This window comes from Phycodurus eques, chromosome 19, assembly GCF_024500275.1.
Source record: "Phycodurus eques isolate BA_2022a chromosome 19, UOR_Pequ_1.1, whole genome shotgun sequence".
Lineage (NCBI taxonomy): Eukaryota > Metazoa > Chordata > Actinopteri > Syngnathiformes > Syngnathidae > Phycodurus > Phycodurus eques.
This window is the reverse complement of record NC_084543.1, coordinates 16,706,035-16,727,221: the sequence shown is the minus strand read 5'-3', so window position 1 is coordinate 16,727,221 and position 21,187 is coordinate 16,706,035. Positions and strand designations below refer to the sequence as shown.

At 47.3% G+C, this 21,187-nt stretch overlaps 1 protein-coding gene across 1 annotated transcript in view; it reads left to right on the top strand.

Annotated features, from left to right (window-relative positions):
• LOC133417772 (1-phosphatidylinositol 4,5-bisphosphate phosphodiesterase delta-3-A-like) overlaps positions 1–21,187 on the top strand; it is a 93,424-nt gene that overhangs the window by 5,092 nt on the left and 67,145 nt on the right. The window contains exons 2-3 of the mRNA XM_061705872.1: positions 4,766–4,821; positions 6,759–6,870. Coding sequence (XP_061561856.1) covers positions 4,766–4,821; positions 6,759–6,870 — 168 coding nt within the window. The remainder of the gene's footprint in view (positions 1–4,765; positions 4,822–6,758; positions 6,871–21,187) is intronic.

Below are 21,187 nucleotides of genomic sequence, written 5' to 3'. Positions count from 1 at the left end.
CAACATCCACAGCCTTGAGGAACACCGGGCGAATCTCATCCACCGATGAGCTTCTTAACTACCTCGGTGACCTCAACCCTAGAGATAGGAGAGCCCGCCTCAGAGAACCCAGACTCTGCTCCCTCATAGGAAGGCGTGTTGGTGGAATTGAGGTGGTCTTCGAATTATTCTCCGCCCTGGCTCACAACGTCCTGAGTCGAGGTCACCAGCGCCCCATCCCCACTATACACAGTGTTGATGGTGCACTGCTTCCCCCTCCTGAGACGCCGGATGCTGGACCAGAATTTCCTCGAAGCCGTCCGAAAGTCTTTCTCCATGGCCTCACCGAACTCTTCCCATGTCCGTGTTTTTGCTTCAGCGACCACCAAAGCTGCATTCCACTTGGCTAGCTGGTACCCATCAGCTGCCTCAGGAGTCCCACAGGCCAAAAAGGCCCGATACGACTCCTTCTTTAGCTTGACGGCATCCCTCACTGTTGGTGTCCACCAAGGGGTTCGGGGATTGCCGCCACGACAGGCACCAACCACCTTACGGCCACAGCTCCGGTTGGCCGCCTCAGCAATGAAGGCACAGAACATGGTCAACTTGGACTCGATGTCCCCCGCCTCCCCCGTAACATGAGAAAAGTTCTGTCGGAGGTGGGAGTTGAAACTCCTTCTGACAGGGGATTCCGCCAGACCTTCCCAGCAGACCCTCACAATACGTTTGGGCCTGCCACGTCGGACCGGCATCTTCCCCCACCATCGGAGCCAACTCACCACCAGTTGGTGATCAGTTGACAGCTCCGTCCCTCTCTTCACCCGAGTGTCCAAGACATGTGGTTGCAAGTCCGTTGACACGACCACAAAGTCGATCATCGAACTGCGACCTAGGGTGTCCTGGTGCCAAGTGCACTTATGCTTGAACATGGTGTTCCCTATGGACAATCCGCGATGAGCACAGCAGTCCAATAACAGGGTTCTAATCGGGGGGGGCGTTCCTCCCAATCAAGCCCTTCCAGGTCTCACTGTCATTGCCCATGTGAGCGTTGTCCCCCAGCAGAACAATGGAGTCCCCAGCGGGAGCGCTCTCCAGCACCCCCTCCAAAGACTCCATAAAGGGTGAGTACTCTGAACTGCTGTTTGGTGCATAGGCACAAACAACAGTCAGGACCCGTCCCCCCACCCGAAGGCAGAGGGAGGCTACCCTCTCGTCCACCGGGGTGAACCCCAACGTACAGGCGCCGAGCCGGGGAGCAATAAGTATACCCACACCTGCTTGGCGCCTCTCACCGTGGGGAACTCCAGAGTGGAAGAGAGTCCAACCCCTCTCGAGAGGACTGGTACCAAAGCCCAAGCTGTGTGTGGAGGCGAGTCCGACTATATCTAGTCCAGGGGTGCCCAAACCTTTTGGCTCAGGGGCCACATTGACGTAAAAAAATTGTCATGCGGGCCAGCATTAATTTTACATGCTACCGACGAGGGGAATGCTTTTTTGTATGTATTTTTATTTTACTTTGTTTTACTATGCTGTCTGCTGCTAGGTAGATCTGATAACTGCCTGACCTGGATAAATGAAGGTTAAAATAAAAATGTATGAAATGCAAAATAAAGTATTTTTATGTAATTTTACTCAAACTTTATTCATCAGAATCAACAAACAACATGTTTGCATTAATGGGAAGGGTGATACTGAGATCTCGACTGCAGTAAATGGGGCAGATCTGGCTTAAAAGCGGTGGTTTTAATGCGCAAGATGTCACGCAGGTGGGAGTCACTTAGTCTTGTCCTCACGCGGTTCTTATTCATGTTCATGACTGAGAATGTCTTCTCACACAAGTATGTCGAGCCAAACAAGCTCAACATTTTCTTAGCAAATGTACGAATCTCTTCGAACCTGTCTTTATCCAGCTGCTGGTAAAAGTTGACAAGAGGGAGTTGTTGGTACCGGCTGCGACACTCTGTGTCACACTGCAGCTCAATGAGCTCCAGCTGCAGGTGGGCTGGAACGTCACTGAGATCCACGGAAACGGGAGAGGAAAAAAGCGTGATCTCCTTTTCAATAGTTGCAAAATCCCTGAAACGCTGTTGAAACTCCTCAGTCAAAGATGAGATGTTTGCGGCATCCCTCCTCATTTGCGCACTGATAATGTGCGCTGGAAAACAGGTCATTATTTCTTGCAGAGATTGGAAATGTGTGGTATTGGGCTGCGTTTGTGACAGCTGGGTTTGGAAAAGTAGTAGCTTTGTCCGAAAGGCTTTAATATGTGAATACAGTTGGCTTATCAATGCATTTTGCTCCTGAAGGCTCGTGTTCAGGGTGTTAAGATGTCGGGTGATGTCAACTAAAAATCCAAAATCACACAGCCAAACAGGATCAGTTAGTTCTGGCATCGGTTGTCCCTTTTTTGCCAAGAATTGTCCAATTTCCTCTTTGAGTGAGTAGAAACACTGCAGTGCAGACACCCGACTGAGCCATCTTACATCAGTGTGATACACAACATATCGGTATTCATCGTGGATATCCAGTAGAAATTGTAGAAACTGGCGGTGGCACAGGGCTTTGGAGTGAATATAATTAATAGTCTTTATCACCGGTTTCATAACGTGATCATATTTCAGATGTTTGGCACATAGAACTTGTTGGTGAATAATACAATGGAGTTTTATAGCTTTACCTCGTTCTTCGCTTTCTATGTTACACACTAGGGTTGATAATCCACTGTGCTTGCCAACCATGGCAGGTGCGCCATCCGTAATAATCCCCGTGATTTTATTCCACTATAATCTTATGTCATCTACAGCGGAACAAACAGAAGCAAATAAATATTTCCCTATTGTTTGGTCCTGAAGGCTCTGGAGGTCAATTAGCTCTTCACGGACGTTCATTTCACTGTCCACTCCTCTAAAAAAAATCAGCGCTGTTGGATGCATCCGTGCTTTCGTCACAGGCTAACAAAAAAAATTCAAACTCCACTCCTTTTGCGTCTAACTGTCTCTTAATATCAGAAGAAACTTCTTCGATCCTTCGTGACATTGGCGAACTGTTGCTTTTTCTCAGGACAAATGTTCTCCACCATTTTCATCACACAGTCTTTAATAAATTCACCCTCAGTAAAAGGTTTGCAGTGCTTGGCAATCAGCGTTGCCACCTCATCGCTTGCCTTTGTTGCATTTTCATTCGACTCATTGGCTCTTGTGAAAAAGTGTTGCTGAGCCGTTAAACCAGCATCCAGTTGCTTAAATGTTTCACTGCGTTCGTTCCCAGTTAGCTTGTCGTAATTAGCATGTTCCGTCTGGTAGTGCCTCTTTATATTGAACTCCTTGAACACAGCCACAGTCTCTTGGCAAATTAGGCAGACGCAGTTGTTTCTAAACTCAGTGAAACAATATTCAGACTTCCATCTGTCCTGGAAACATCGGCCCTCGCTATCAACTTTCCTTTTCTTACTTCAGGTTGCCATTTTAGAAATGGGCAAAAAACAGATCACACGCAAAACGGCCCCGCGAGAATTCAGCCACAAGTTTACTGCCATCCTGTGGTGAAATATAAAATTGTGCATGTATTTTGTACTGCCGGGCCACATATTATTGGTTTTATGACAGAGGTTTCGGGCCAGTGGAAATATGAACACGGGCCGGATTTGGCCCGGGGGCCGGACTTTAGGCATGTCTGATCTAGTCGGAACTTCTCGACCTCACACACCAGCTCGGGCTCCTTCCCTGCCAGAGAGGTGACATTCCACATCCCTAGAGCCAGTTTCTGTAGCCGGGGATCGGATCGCCAAGGTCCCCGCCTTCGGCCACCGCCCAGCTCGCACTGCACCCGACCCCTATGGCCCCTCCCACAGGTGGTGAGACCATGGGAAGGCGCTCTCCTTCGAGCCCCACCTCCAGGCCTGGCTCCAGAGGGGGGCCCCGGTGACCCGCGTCCGGGCAAGGGAAACCTGAGTCCATAATTTGTCTTCTTCATAAGGGGTCTTTGAGCTGTGCTTTGTCTGGTCCCTCACCGAGGACCTCTTTGCCATGGGTGACCCTACCAGGGGCGTGAAGCCCCAGACAACTTAGCTCCTCGGATCATTGGGACACACAAATCCCTCCACCACGATAAGGTGACGGCTCAAGGAGGGGATCACAGGTTATCATCTGAGAAAAAAAGCATTACTGTACTCTAACAGCAGCACATCAAAGCCTGACTCAAGTTTTCCAAAGAAAATCAAAAACACAGGGTTGACTTTTGGGAATTGTCCCTTTTGACCAAAATTGAGCCGTTTGGGCAAATGGAGGCTGCGTTTGTTTGAAGAAGGAATGGTGAGGTCTCCCACCCAAAAAATACTGCTCCCAGGGGTGAAGCATGGTGGTGGGAAAATAATGCTGTGGGTCTCTTTTGTTGCTTAGGCACAGAGCATTGTTGGAATATTGTGTTTTGGCCCATAAAAAAAAACGTGTTGATATTTTTTTTTTTTAAATTTAGTTTTAGGTCATCACTGAATTCTCTAACAAGAAAAAACATCAAAATTAGTCCAAAACCTTTGAAAGACACCCAAATAAACATTGTGGTGAGGCCTTTCAATCCTATCAAGTTGCCAGACAAAAAATACTTTACTGTTGTCAGTGACAAATTTTATTACAGTTTTCCAGGGGGGACTACGTTTTGGGGCATCATGTTTGTAACCCTTAAAATATATACAGGTACATACAAATTATAAATACAACAATTCCAAGTGGCTAAAAAATAATTCATGCTTCCTTTCCTTAACAAATGTTGCTGTTTTTTTTCTTCGTAGGATTGCAGGATGATGAAGATGTCAAGTGGATGTTGAAGGGTTCCAATATGGTTAAGGTATGAGGTATATTGAATTGAACACGGTCAGTATTAGGGGTTGCACAACTTCAGATTTCATCGCTAATGTGATGACCACCAAGTCGACATTGACTAGTTGACAACGCCTTTGATATTTTTTCAGTTACAGTACTGTATTATGAGTACTGCACATAATTAGGCTACCTCCGGTGACAATGGTAAAGACAGCTTGAGTGACATAGACGGAACTCTTATGACACTAAGGGCCCTATTTTCGTGCCCGGCATTGAACCAGCGGAGTGGGCGGCGCAACTGTGCGCCAGGGGTGGGTTAGACTGGTGTTAGTAATTTCATAGATCAGCGCAGCCTGGCAGATCTCCGAGTGGGTGGGCTGCGCCACTTTGGGTGTGTGTGTCTTTTGGGTGTGCGCTGGCGACTTAAATATGTCCGCCAATCTCTCAGTATTCGTCTGCCTGTGCCCTGATCGAAATAATCAAAATCTCGTTAGAGTGCCCAAACCTTGCACCCAAAATTTAGACGCGGTTGAGACCGACTTTGTGCCACCATATTGTCACTCCGTCGGGGGCATCTCCAAGGACACACCCTCGCTGTGCTAAAATGCCCAGCTTGGTGAACACTGCTCTGACAAATTGGCAAACATGCTCAGCAAGCCTTGCGCTTGCGCGAAAATTAGAATGCGCCAACACTTGAGCCTTGCCACAAGATCTGCTGTCTACGAAAATAGAGCCGTTTTATTTTTCCTGGAAAAGGCATATTAGCAAGAGGAGAAAAATCCTCGTATACCCAAAAACGTAATTAGCATCTTTCGAAAACATGTTGTAAATCATGAAATTTAATTTGCGACACATAACAGTAAATACATTTTGGCATTAAAAGTCTGAAAAATCTTACTTAAGAATTTCTTTTCTTAGAAACAATTTTTACCTTTTGAAAGACAACAACTGCCAATAATTCAAATACTCATATCAGTCAAATTAATTGATTTTGAAAAGGAAATTCAGTGGGGTATGTCTTTACTATTATTAATCAAATTATATTAAATTAACTTTGGGGGCTGGACTCAATTTTAATAAATCTAATTAATTAGAGGCTTTGTGATTAATTAATGTTGATTAATAATAGTAAAGACATACTCCACTGAATATATATACACATCCACACACATATATACTGTATATGTATATCCATCCATCCATTTTCTGTACCGCTTATCCTCTCTCGGGTCCCGGGCGTGCTGGAGCCTATCCCAGCTATCTTCGGGAGAGAGGAGGGGTACACCTTGAACTGGTCGCCAACAAATCGTAGGGCACATGTCGTCTCCATCGTATCTAATAAAATTTATTTGGCAAAATCCATCAACTGTAAAAGAGCACTTCACCAAGTTCTGCCTGAAAGGCACAGGCAAATAAATGTCAGCTCTACACTTACGCCAGTTAATCTGGAATTCACCATGAAAACAGCTTTTGTGTCGAGTATATTTCCTCTTACGCTTGCATGGGTTCTCCCGGATAACTTTCTGGGCTTGTGCCACAGTTCAATATATAATATAAAACCTAAATTGCCACTGCCAGGGGTGGCACGGTGGACGACTGGTTATCGCATCTGCCTCACAGTTCTGAGGACCATGGTTCAAATCCCGGCCCCGCCTGTGTGGAGTTTGCATGTTCTCCCCGTGCCTGCGTGGGTTTTCTCCGGGTACTCCGGTTTCCTCCCACATCCCAAAAACATGCATGGTAGGTTAATGGTAGGTTAATTGAAGCCATAAGTATTCAGACCCTTTGCTGTGACCCAGTAGGTGTGAATGTGACTGAATGGTTGTCTGACCTTGGTTCTTTCTTTCTCCAACACCACCATCACAGGATAAGCAGTAAAAAAAAATTGATGGATAAAGTATGTAAGAAGTAGCTGGGCCAAACAGAAATAAGAACTAACTGATTAATAATTCCTGTGTATAGGTCAGATCACCTCATTGGCAAAAGCCACGTACTCTGAAGCTGCTGGAAGATGGCGTCACAATTTGGTGCCAGTCCCACAAAACATTCAGGCGAGCCAAGGAGCAGCAATCCTGTAAGTGTTTTGCATTTTCACTATAAATTATATTCCTTCATTAAGACATTTGTACTGAAAACAACTGCCATTTGTCAGAGTGTAAGTTGAATTACCTCATTAAGTATATAAATTTAAATTAAATTAATTAAAAACAATACAGAACTGATTTAGAATCCATCCATCCATCCATCCATCCATCTTCTACCGCTTATCCGAGGTCGGGTCGCGGGGGCAGCAGCTTTAGCAGGGACCCCCAGACTTCCCTTTCCCCAGCCACTCCATCCATCTCTTCCGGGGGGATCCCGAGGCGTTCCGAGGCCAGCCGAAGGATGTAGTCTCTCCAGCGTGTCCTGGGTCGTCCCCGGGTTCTCCTCCCGGTGGGACGTGCCCGGAACACCTCACCAGGGAGGCATCCGAATCAGATGCCCCAGCCACCTCATCTGGCTCCTCTCGATGTGAAGAAGCAACGGCTGAACTCTGAGATGCTCCCGGATGACCGAGCTTCTCGCCCTATCTCTAAGGGAGAGCCCGGACACCCTGCGGAGGAAACTCATTTTGGCCGCTTGTATCCGGGATCTCGTTCTTTCGGTCACGACCCACAGCTCGTGACCATAGGTGAGGGTAGGAACGTAGCTGACCGGTAAATCGAGAGCTTCGCCTTTCGGCTTAGTTCCTTCTTTACCACAACGGATCGATACAATGTCTGCATCACTGCAGACGCTGCACCGATCCGCCTGTCGATCTCTCCTTCCACTCTTCCCTCACTCTTGAACAAGACCCCAAGATACTTGAACTGCTCCACTTGGGGCAGAATCTCATCCCCGACCTGGAGAGGGCACGCCACCTTTTTCCGATTGAGGACCATGGTTTCAGATTTGGAGGTGTTGATTTTCATCCCAACCGCTTCACACTCGGCTGCAAACTGCTCCAGTGAGAGTTGGAGATCACAGCTTGATGAAGCCAACAGAACCAGATCATCTGGAAAACCAGAGATGCAATACTGAGGCCACCAAATCAGATTCCCTCTGCTCCTCGGCTGCGGCTTGAAATTCTGTCCATAAAGTTATGAACAGAATCGGTGACAAAGGGCAGCCTTGGCAGAGTCCAACCTTCATCAGAAACTAATCCGACTTACTGCCAGCAATGTGGACCAAACTCTGACACTGGTCGTACAGGGACCGAACAGCCCGTTTAAGGGGGTTCGGTATGCCATACTCCCGAAATACCCCCCACAGGACTTCCCGAGCGACACGATCGAACGCCTTCTCCAAGTCCACAAAACACAAGTAGAGTGGTTGGGCGAACTCCCATGCACCCTCGAGGACCCTGGCGAGGGTGTAGATCTCGTCTCCTGTTCCACGGCCAGCAAGAAAACCACACTGCTCTTCCTGAATCTGAGATTCGACTTTCTGACTGAGCCTCCTCTCCAGCACCGCTGAATAGACCTTACCAGGGAGGCTGAGGAGTGTGATCCCCTGTAGTTGGAAGATACCCTTTGGTCCTCCTTCTTAAAAAGGGGGACCAGCACCCCAGTCTGCCAATACAGAGTTACTGTCCCCGATGTCCAAGTGATGTTACAGAGGCGTGTTAACCAGAACAGCCCCACAACATCCAGAGCCTCGAGGAGCTTTTTAACCACCGCGGTGACGTCAACTCCAGGAATAGGAGAGACCGCCTTAGAGATAACAGACTTTGCTTCCTCATGTCGGTAGAATTGAGGAGGTCTTCGAAGTATTCTCCCTACCCACGTCCCGAGTCGAGGTCAGCAGCGCCCCATCCCTACTATACATAGTGTTGATGGTACACTGCTTCCCCCTCCTAAGACGCCGCATGGTGGACCAGAATTTCCTCGAAGCTGTCCGGAAGTCATTCTCCATGGCCTTGCCGAACTCCTCCTACGCCTGAGATTTTGCCTCAGCGACCACCAAAGTTGCATTCCGCTTGTCCAACCGATACCCATCAGCTGCCTCAGGAGTCCCACAGGCCAAAAAGGCCTGATAGGACTCCTTTTTCAGCTTAACGGCATCCCTCACCACTGGTATCGACCAACAGGTTTGGGGGTTGCCGCCACAACAGGCACCGACCACCTTACAACCACAGCTCCGGTCGGCCGCCCAAGCAATGTACAGGCACCGAGCCGGAGGGAAATAAGTATACACTTCCCTACTCGGCGCCTCTCACTGGGGCTGGTACCAGAGCCCAGGTGTGTGGAGGCGAGCCCAACTATGTCTAGTTGGAACTTCTCGACCTCACACACCAGCTTGGGCTCCTTCCCTGCCAGAGAAGTGATGTTCCACGTCCCTAGAGCCAGCTTCTGTAGCTGGGAATCGGACCGCCAAGGTCCCTGCCTTTGGCCACCGCCCAGCTCACACTGCACCCAACCCCTATGGCCCCTCTGACAGGTGGTGAGCCCATAGAAAAGGGACCCATGTTACCCTTTTGGGCTGTGCAGCCATGGGTACAGGCCTCACCTTCGAGCCTCTCCTCCAGTCCTGGCTCCAGAGAGGGCCCTGGTGACCCGCATCCGGGCAAGGGAAAATGTGATTCCATCAATTTACTCATCATAGGGGGTCTTTTAGACATACTTTGTCTGGTAAAGCCCCAGACAACTTAGCTCCTAGGGTTACTGGGGGATACAACCCCTTCCAAGACCTTTAAGGAGACGGCTGAAGGAGGGGACTGTGAACAACAAGAACAAATACATATTGCCGAGTTGCAGTCCACTCAGCGGGAAAAGCCTCCCGACTTCCTTGTAGACTGTTAAGTCACCACGTCCAAATATGCTTGGAGGTGGCAGCCTTTCAACACTGAGAAAGTGCAGTGTGATAAGGTCTTAACACGCCTATTTCAGTGTAGGTCAAATCGACCCATTTTAAAGGGTTTTTTCTTCAAATTTTATTTAAATTTTTTTCAGTATAAAACATCTTCCGCTTCGGAATCCGAATCAGCTTTATTGGCCAAGTACAGTATGTTACAAGACCCAGAAGGAATTTGTCGCCGGTAGTTGAAGCCACTCTAGTCTGACAACAAACAGCCACTATTACGAGATATACATCCATCCATCCATTTTCTGAGCCGCTTCTCCTCACTAGGGTCGCTGACGTGCTGGAGCCTATCCCAGCTATCATCGGGCAGGAGGCGGGGTACAGCCTGAACTGGTTGCCAGCCAATCGCAGGACACATACAAACAAACAACCATTCGGTTGCACCTACGGGCAATTTAGAGTCTCCAATTCATGCATGTTTTTGGGATGTGGGAGGAAACCGGAGTACCCGGAGAAAACCCACGCAGGCATGGGGAGAACATGCAAACTCCACACAGGCGGGGCCAGGGATTGAACCCCGCTCCTCAGAACTGTGAGGCTGACGCTCTAACCAGTTGTCCACCGTGCCGCCGAGATATACATTTAGGACATAAAAATCATGAGTGCGCAGGCGAGGGGGTGGTGGTGGCTGGGGAAAGGGAGAGGGAGGGGAAGGCGAGGCACAAGCACCACCAAAACTCCATATGTTTTTGTCGCAACTAGAGGGACTCCAACTACCGGAGACAAATTCCTTGTGTGTTTTTTGACATACGTGGCAAATAAACATGAGTCTGATTCATATAACGTAACAATTTGTGACGTTGGTGCCCCCCTGCTCAAAATAGTGTATTGATTTAAATGGCTAGTAATGGAGTTAATATTCAGAAATAACGTTTAATTTTTTCATTTATGGTAGTTTTTGGATGATTAAACATGCCCAGAGAAAAACTTAACCAGCAACATTATTGTAATTCCCCCCGCACACTGCGCATATTTTGAATGACTCGTAACTATGTAAAGGTGTTGATGTGTTACTTATGTATGAAAACAGAAGATTAACTATTCAAGTTCTACTTCCGTTTACAATCAAGCTGGTACATGCCTATTTTCATACGTCACCACCGTAGAACAATGATATGTCCGCAGACGTCCCTCGATTTAAGCTAGCTAATGGAAGATCCTCGATGCTCGATCCTCGCTCCTCAATCCGCGTTTAAGACAATTGAGATGTTCTTGAATATGGTGGCGTGCCAACAACTTCCCAGTCAAGTTCAATGTTTTGAGGAGCAAGGAGCTTGGAACATTGCAATTAAGAGAATGATATAAGCCCATGGTGTGAACAGCCAATTTCCTCGGTTAACCATTTACACCGTTCCTCACACTGACAGTCCTGGCAATGTAGTCAGCAAAAACCATTATGTGTACCCAGTAGGTCTGTCATAATAATTACTATATCAACTTATCGTTTCAACTTAACTAAAATAAAAAGAACACAATCAGTTTTCCCATAAATTCTCATTGTCGTGCTGAGTCTATGGCGAGTTGGACGACTCCACTGCGAAGTGGCCAGCTACTAGCGGCTAGGCTCGTACGTGTTAGCCGCTAGTGGGCTTGTTGACCGCCGGAGGACCGGCATTGGCTTCGTCCAATACTCCACAGCCTTGGTCCATGCGTGTAATTGAACAGAAAGTCGGCCCTGGCTTTAAAGCAGCCATTTTGGGCCAATTGCAGGGCTTGTAACTTGAAGAACTCCTATATGAAAGTTACCCAAATGCGACCCAATCAATAACCAGTTACCGTAGACAGATGGGAAACATTGTGAAGCTGTATATGTCAGTGTTTAATTATCATTTCAAGCTTTTCACAGGTTGTGTCTAAAGTCACTGATGGCGAGTGCCTGACTTTGGTGCGGGCAGCGTGGGTTCCGTTCCCACTCAGTGACGGTGTGAATGTGAGTGTGAATGGTTGTTCATGTCTATATGTGCCCTGCGACTGACTGGCGACCAGTTCGGGGTGTAGTCCGCCTTTTGCCCGAAGTTAGCTGGGATAGGCTCCAGCGCCCCGCGACCCTGAACAGGATAAGCGGTGTTGAGAATGGTTGGATGTTATGTCTATTTTGGTTAAGTGCAATTGGTACTTTCTCCTCTCTATGGGCACACAGCTTCTTACATTCTCCTTAGATGTGGGAAAGGGAAAGGCTGGGCCTTTATTATAGACTCTGCGTGTTTTATTTAAATCTTGAATGGCAGCTGACCCAAAAAAATAGCTCAAACATTGAGATTATAGGGCATGCCAACCCTTTTGGCTTTATAACCCATGGATTACTGCTCTATAGTTACTCTAACAGCTGAAATACTAGGCTGGACTCACTCTACTATTGAAGGTCTTAAATTGTTACAAGCTCTGATGTAGAACATTGATGGGTCACTGTGTATAACAAATCATGCATGTTTTTGTGATGTAGGTTTTTCCCTCAATATTAGATTAAAATTGTACAAAGACGGACCTGCACATGTACAGTACATTCTTACAAATGTTGAACAGAAAGAATAAGCAGGTGAATCACAACCTTAAGAGGGTGGATAGACTTCAGTGTCCGAATGATCATCGGAGCTATAGTAGGTTGTCGGGGTATCCTGAGGCAAACCAGTTCGAGGTGAAGGGCCAGATTGGACCTGGACATGACATGGACACTATGAGCCTGATTCACTAAGATTAATAATGATCACATTTATTTTACATCCATGTAGAGTCACTTCATTTTGAGCGTCTCAGTCCAAGCCAATTTCTTTGCAATGTGTCACAATGCATTTAAAACTTACAATAAACCTGCAAAACTGTGCTGGGAGAGGCCAGCGGCAAAAGTCACCATATGATGAAATAACCCAGATACATGAAAATTCCTTGTGTGTTTTTGACATACTTGGCAATAAAGAGGATTCTGATTCTAATTGGGATTCTGAATCTGAATCTGATTCAGATTCTGAAATGTCATGGAAATTGAAAATGCATTTTCCAGGTTCCGGTTCAGGGTCTACCCCGCCTCCCGTCGGAAGATAGCTGGGATAGGCTCCAGCAGCCCGTGACCCTAATGTGGATAAGTGTTAAAGAAAATGGATGGATGGATGGATTTTCCAGGTTCTTGAGAAGTTGTGCAAAAAGTCATGGAAATTTTGTGTGAATAATATTTATGATGCATAAAACAAATACAATGATGGAGCATGGGATTCAAATGGAAGTGCAACGCCTTTATACAGGAAATGCGACAGTTCAGAACATTAACGTCAAGTGGAGCGTTTAACTACACTCTCCAACATGTAATATTTGAGAACAAAATACCAGGAAAGTGTCATTTTAACAACAAGTGGCTTTCGATTGAGAGGTTTCAACTTTTGATACAGAAAGACCCTGACAAAGGATGTGTAAAGTCGGCTTTCCTCAAAATCTTTTGATGAAACCAACATTGCAGAAGTGGAACTGGTAAGCCACATAAAGGGGAAGAAGCATATGGCGGCTGCCAGAGACTGCAAAAAAAAGTCCATCAGGGAGTTTTCAGGTGATGGCATTACATGTCATTACATACAGGACCACAGACGGCCATGGCTGCGTGGTCTGCAATTCCAGCAGCAAAGCAGACAAAGTAGGATGTACCAACTACAACAGTTCTAAGAGCCCAAGTTTTGTGGTCATTAAAAATCATGAACTCCTACTATGAATATGACAGCCAGATTGCGAGCAGGTTTGCGTGTGGTGAGAAAAAAAATGTGCACATACGGTCTTGCCCTGTATTTTAAGAAGCTACTACTTAAAGAAGTGTCCCAAGAAACTGCATACATTGTGTTACTTGATGAAAGTCTCAGCAAGCATTTGCCGTTGAATAAAATTAACATTCAGATTAGATTGTGGGATGGACCAGAAGTCAAAACTAAATACATGGGCTCCGAGCTATTGGGGTACTCTTCAGTGGCCGATATAGTTGAAAATTGAGCCAAATGCTGTCTGAGAGTGGGGTGCATAATGTCCTGCAACTGTCCATGGTCGGACCACATGTTAAGTGGAAAGTTTTTGAACTGACTCAAAAGGAGGTGAATAAGAAAGTGGACAAAGGGCTTCTTAATGTCGGTTCATGTGGTGTACACATTGTGCATAACTCATTTAGTGATGGAGCAAAAGCTACAGGCTGGAAAATCGATCATACCCTCTGGAGCATGCACTGGCTATTTCATGACTGCCCAACTCTTGCCGAAGATTTCATTCACCCAGAATATTTCACTCTCAATTGCATTCATCACTGCAAAGGTCAAGTTCTGCAGGTACCACTGGGTTGAAAATATAAATGTATCCGACATGTGACCCTTCCTTAGCTGGGACATCTACAATCTGATGAAAGCTAAGCATTCTCATATCATTGCATTGTATCATCCGCTGGCGTCATTACTGACGTCATTCCTATTTGAGGCGTAGATGTATGATTCTCACTTGCAATGCCAACCTGGTTGCAGGCAGTCTTTTATATATATATATATATATATATACACATACAGTGGGTACGGAAAGTTTTCAGACCCCCTTACATTTTTCACTCTTTGTTATATTGCAGCCATTTGTTAAAATCATTTAAGTTCATTTTCCCTCATTAATGTACACACAGAACCCCATATTGAGAGGACAAAAAACGGAATTGTTGAAATTTTCGCATATTAAAAAATAAAAACTGAAATATCACACAGCCGTAAATATTTGGACCCTTTGCTGTGACACTCATATATTTAACTCGGGTGCTGTCCCTTTCTTCTGATCATCCTTAAGATGGTTCTACACCAGGGGTGGCCAACTATTCAGAGACTAAGAGCCACTTTATTTTCTGTGTTACTGCAAAGAGCCACATCATACACATGGGTACACATGAACATCATCTTTTAATCATGTATGCACGCATACACAGACCTCTGCTCAGCCAGATCTAATGAAAATAACCACATCAACTTGATAATATCAGTAATTTTCAACAGTTAACATTGTGTGCACTGTCTCACACACACAAACTCTCAGTTCATTTTTGACGCATGTCATGTGACAGCTCCTGAAGAGCCGCATGAAACTAGTTAAAGAGCCGCATGAGGCTCGCGAGCCGCGGGTTGGCCACCCCTGTTCTACACCTTCATTGGATTCCACCTGTGTTTGAATATACTGATTGGACTTGATTAGGAAAGCCACACACCTGTCTATATAAGACCGTATAGCTCACAGTGCATGTCAGAGCAAATGAAAATAATGAGGTAAAATGAATTGTGGCAAGACACAGATCTGGCCAAGGTTATTAAAAAACATCTGCTGCACTTAAGGTTCCTAAGAGTACAGTGGCCTCCAAAATCCTTAGATGAAGATGTTTGGCACGACCAGAACCCTTCCAAGAGCTGGCCGTCCGGCCAAATTGAACAATTGGGGGAGAAGAGCCTGGGTGAGAGAGGTAAAGAAGAATCCAAAGAGGCTGAGCTCCAGAGATGCAGTCGGCAGATGGGTGACAGTTCTAGAACGTGAACCATCACTGCAGCCCTCCACCAGTCGGGGTTTTATGGGAGAGTAGCTCGACGGAAGCCTATCCTCAGTGCAAGACACATGAAAGCCCACATGGAGTTTGCTAAAATACACCTGAAGGACTCCAAGATGGTGAGAAATAAGATTCTCTGGTCTGATGAGACCAAGATAGAAATTGTTGGCCTTAATTCTAAGTGCCATGTGTGGAGAAAACCAGGCACTGCTCATCACCTGTCCAATACAGTCCCAACAGTGAAGCATGGTGGTGGCGGCATCATGCTGTGGGTGTGTTTTTTTAGCAGCAGGGACAGGACGACTGGTTGCAATCGAAGAAAAGATTAATGCGGCCAAGTACCTGGACGAAAACCTTCTCCAGAGTGCACAGAACCTCAGACTGGGCTGAAGGTTCACCTTCAAACAAGACAATGACCCTAAGCACACAGCTAAAATACCGAAGGGAGTGGCTGCAATATAAAAAAGAGTGAAAAAATTACGGGGGTCTGAATACTTTCTGTACCCACTGTATATATCCATCCATCCATCCATTTTCTGTACCACTTATCCTCATTATGGTCCCAGGCGTTCTGGGGCCTATCCCAGCTATCTTCGGGTGAGAGGTGGGGTACACCCTGAACTGGTTGCCAGCCAATTGCAGGGCACATATAAACAAACAACCATTTTCACTCACAATCACACCAACGGGTAATTTAGAGTCCTCAATCAATCTACCATGCCTGTTTTTGGGGATGTGATGTGAAACCGGAGTAACCGGAAAAAACCCACACAGGCACAGGGACAAGATGCTAACTCCACACAGGCGGGGCTGGGACTTGAACCCCGGTCCTCAGAACTGTGAGGCAGATGCGCGAACCAGTTTCTGCCTTATATATATTATCAAGAGGAAATTGAGGGGCACCTGATCCAAAGACGAAGAAATTTGGGCATAACTCTCAGGGAATGCCACAGGCTGATTACCTCAATGCCACGACGCATTGAGGCAGTGATTAAAGGAAAGGAATTCCCAACCAAGTATTGAAGAGTAACATTCCGTTTTGAAAGTATTTTTGACTGATTTAATGTGACCCTATTTTATTTCTTTTTTTTTCTACAAAAACTGTCAAGTAAACGTTAATTTCTTTATAGTATTCTTATTCTTTGAATTCCTGATTTTGTGTGTTTTATGAGCCGGAAGCCCAAATTATGTAAAAATAAACAAATAAATACCAGAAATTGTTTAAATTGTGGGCCCTGAATCCATAATCGATGAAATTTTAAATTATTGAATGGAATTATGGAAATAAATGAACTTTTCCAAGATATTCTATTTTTTTGGAAAGGGTCTGTTGGATTTATCTCACCAAACATTATAATGAATAAACACAAAAGGAATGAAGACGTTGGTCATTTTACTCATGAGGAGGGCGCATGGGAGATTGTTCAGATTACAGCCTCTCAACACGCTCTAAACAATCTCCCCCGTCGCTCCTACATTTATTTGAAAATAGGAGGGTTCTACAAGACATAATATTCTAAGCATTAAGACACAACACAAAACATAGGACCAGACGACACCTGTCCCGTCCCCGACCACATCCGATCACGTCCTTGGTCAAGGCGCCCTTCCATCAAATGTTGCTGAGTCATCTTCTTGAAGGCGAGACATCTTTCTATCTAAATATTGTCCATAATACTAATGCAAGCTACTAATGCAAAATACTAATGCAAGCTACTAATGCAAAATACTAATGCAAGCTAAGCAAATAAATGATAACTACTAAAATATATCTAACAGGGTCTTTCCAAAAAAAAACAGACAAAAAGCTGGCCTTCATTTACTTGTCTTAAAATATGGAAAACGCGGCATTTTCCGAAGTCTGGTGGAGCTCCTGCCTGGCAATTTGTTTCCCCTTTCACTGTCAACACCAACCGATTGGCACTGATAACCCACCATTGGAGGCCCCAGCTGGTCAGCCTCGCGCCGGTTATCAGCTCCACCGGCCTGTGTTGTCACCTCCAACGCGGTCTAGGAGCGCGTCCAGGCCTGCGTGAGCTTGCGCCTCTCCGGCCGAACAGCATTCCTTAGCGGGACCGAGATGGCCCGGCTGCGGACCTCACCACCGACTCACCCAGCCACCTCCAAGCGACTGTCCAGCAAGCACCAAGTTTCTCCAGCCTGCTCCTACTCTCAGCGGAAAAGCTTAAAAAACCTAAAAATCTGTTAATCTAAGTTTTACTTTGCAATGTATTTTTGTGAGGCACAAAATGCGAATTTTGACTCCTAAATTGCGATATGACTCTGCTTATTTTGAGCCTTGCCGAATACTGCATACGTCCAGTAATGGCTGCTCTGTAAATGGGAAAAGTAAATAAAGATGTAACATTCACACTAGTGACAAATGTCTGTGTCAAACAATCATTGTTCATTATCACAGCCCGCCGACTCAAGAGTTCCTGTTAGTCTTCAGAAGACCCTGAGAGACAGGAGACACTAGGGAACCTACTTTACCATGGTAGTTTTTCGTGGGAGAAACATACGGGGAACTCAAACAACCAGGATAAGGGGCTTTTCCACCAATCAGCCCAAGAAGTTTGTGCTCCTGAAAGTAAAAGGTTCCTGTTCCCCATGTAAGTTTGTCTTTCCATCGCACTAATTATAACCCCAATTCCAATGAAGTTGGGACCATGAAGTTGGGACCATCCATCCATTTTCTACCGCTTATCCGGGTCGGGTCGCGGGGGCAGTAGCTTTAGCAGGGACGCCCAGACTTCCCTCTCCCCAGCCAATTCATCCAGCTCTTCCAGATCTGACTCTGCTTATTTATTATCTGTTTTTTTTTCTGTCTATTTATTATCTTATTATTATTATCTGCCGAGGCGTTCCCAGGCCAGCCGAAGGACGTAGTCTCTCCAGCGTGTCCTGGGTCGTCCCCGGGGTCTCCTCCCCGGGGGACGTGCCCGGAACACCTCACCTGGGAGGCGTCCGGGAGGCATCCGAATCAGATGCCCCAGCCACCTCATCTGGCTCCTCTCAATGCGGAGGAGCAGCGGCTCTACTCTGAGATCCTCCCGGATGACCGAGCTTCTCACCCTATCTCTCAGGGAGAGCCCGGACACCCTGCGGAGGAAACTCATTTCGGCCACTTGTATCCGGGATCTTGTTCTTTCGGTCACGACCCACAGATCATGACCATAGGTGAGGGTAGGAACGAAGATCAACCGGTAAATTGAGAGCTTCGCCTTTCGGCTTAGCTCCTTCTTTTCCACAATGGACTGATACAAAGTCCGCATCACTGCAGACGCTGCACCGATCTGCCTGTCGATGTCCCGTTCCATTCTTCCCTCACTCGTGAACAAGACCCCAAGATACTTGAACTCCTCCACTTGGGGCAGGATCTCATCCCCGACCTGGAGAGGGCATGCGACCCTTTCCGACTGAGGACCATGGTCTCAGATTTGGAGGTGCTGATTCTCATCCCAGCCGCTTCACACGCGGCTGCAAACTGCTCCAGTGAGAGTTGGAGCTCACAGCTTGATGAAGCCAACAGAACCACATAATCAGCAAAAAGCTGAGATGCAATACTGAGGCCACCAAACCGGACGCCCTCTACACCTTGGGTGCGCCTAGAAATTCTGTCCATAAAAGTTATGAACAGAATCGGCGACAAAGGGCAGCCTTGGCGGAGTCCAACCCTCACCGGGAACGAGTCAGACTTACTGCCGGATATGCGGACCAAACTCTGACTCCGGTCGTACAGGGACCCAACAGCCCGTATCAGGGGGTTCGGTACCCCATACTCCTGAAGCACCCTCCACAGGACTCCCCGAGGGACACGGTCGAACGCCTTCTCCAAGTCCACAAAACACATGACTGGTTGGGCGAATTCCCATGCACCCTCGAGGACCCTGCCGAGGGTGTAGAGCTGGTCCACTGTTCCACGGTCAGGACAAAAACCACACTGCTCCTCCTGAATCTGAGATTCGACTTCCCGACGGACCCTCCTCTCCAGCACCCCTGAATAGACCTTACCATGGAGGCTGAGCAGTGTGATCCCCCTGTAGTTGGAACACACCCTCCGGTCCCCCTTCTTAAAAAGGGGGACCACCACCCCAGTCTGCCAATCCAGAGGCTCTGTCCCCGATGTCCACGCGATGTTGCAGAGGCGTGTCAACCAGGACAGCCCCACAACATCCAGAGCCTTTAGGAACTCCGGGCGAATCTCATCCACCCCCGGGGCCCTGCCACCGAGGAGTTTTTTAACTACCTCGGTGACCTCAAACCCAGAGATAGGAGAGCCCGCCTCAGAGAACCCAAACTCTGCTTCCTCATGGGAAGGCGTGTCGGTGGAATTGAGGAGGTCTTTGAAGTATTCTCCCCACCGACTCACAACGTCCCAAGTCAAGGTCAGCAGCGCCCCGTCCCCACTATACACAGTGTTGGTGGTGCACTGCTTTCCTCTCCTGAGACGTCGGATGGTGGACCAGAATTTCCTCGAAGCCGTCCAGAAGTCTTTCTCCATGGCCTCACCGAACTCCTCCCATACCCGAGTTTTTGCTTCAGCGACCACCAGAGCTGCATTCCGCTTGGCCAGCCGGTACCCATCAGCTGCCTCAGGAGTCCCACAAGCCAAAAAGGCCCAATAGGACTCCTCCTTCAGCTTGACGGCATCCCTCACCGTTGGTGTCCACCAACGGGTTCGTGGATTGCCGCCACGACAGGCACCGACCACCTTACGGCCACAGCTCCGGTTGGCCGCCTCGGTAATGGAGGCGTGGAACATGGTCCACTCGGACTCGATGTCCCCCGCCTCCCTCGGAACATGAGCAAAGTTCTGTCGGAGGTGGGAGTTGAAACCCCTTCTGACAGGGGATTCCGCCAGAAGTTCCCAGCAGACCCTCACAATACGTTTGAGCCTGCCACGTCGGACCGGCATCTTCCGCCACCATCGGAGCCAACTCACCACCAGGTGGTGATCAGTTGACAGCTCCGCCCCTCTCTTCACCCGAGTGTCCAAGACATGCGGCCGCAAGTCCGATGACACGACCACAAAGTCGATCATCAAACTGCGACCTAGGGTGTCCTGGTGCCAAGTTCATGTGTGGACACCCTTATGCTTGAACATGGTGTTCGTTATGGACAAGCCGTGACAACAACAGAACACCGCTCGGGTTCTGATCGGGGGGGCCGTTCCTCCCAATCACACCCTTCCAGGTCTCACTGTCATTGCCCACGTGAGCATTGAAGTCCCCCAACAGAACAATGGAGTCCCCAGCGGGAGCGCTCTCCAGCACCCCCTCCAAGGACTCCAAAAAGGGTGGGTACTCTGAACTGCTGTTTGGTGCATAGGCACAAACAACAGTCAGGACCCAAACAACAGTCAGGAGGGTGGGGGGACCGACATCAATGTGTAAACCGACATCAATGTGTAAAGGATATCACCACACTTCAGAAAACCAATGTCAGTCAATACAGTTCGGTGCGACATCCGTAAGTGCAACTTGAAACTCTACTATGCAAAGCAAAACCCATTTATCAACAATACCCAGAAACCCGCCGGCTTCTCTGGGCCCGAGCTCACCAAAGATGGACTGATGCAAAGTGGAAAAGTGTTCTGTGGTCTGACGAGTCCACATTTCAAATTGTTTTTGGAAATTGTGGACGTCGTGTCCTCCGGGCCAAAGAGGAAAAGAACCACCCGTACTGTTATGGACGGAAAGTTCAAAAGCCAGCATCTGTGATGGTATGAGGCTGTGTTAGTGCCAATGGCATGGGTAACTTACACATCTGTGAAGGCACCATTAATGCTGAAAGGTACATACAGGTTTTGGAGAAACATATGCAGCCATCCAAGCAATGTCTTTTTCATGGATGCCCCTGCTTATTTCAGCGAGACAATGCCAAACCATATTCTGTACGTGCTATAACAGCGTGGCTTCGTGTTAAAAGAGTGTGGGTACTAGACTGGGCTGCCTGCAGTCCAGACTTGTCTCCCATT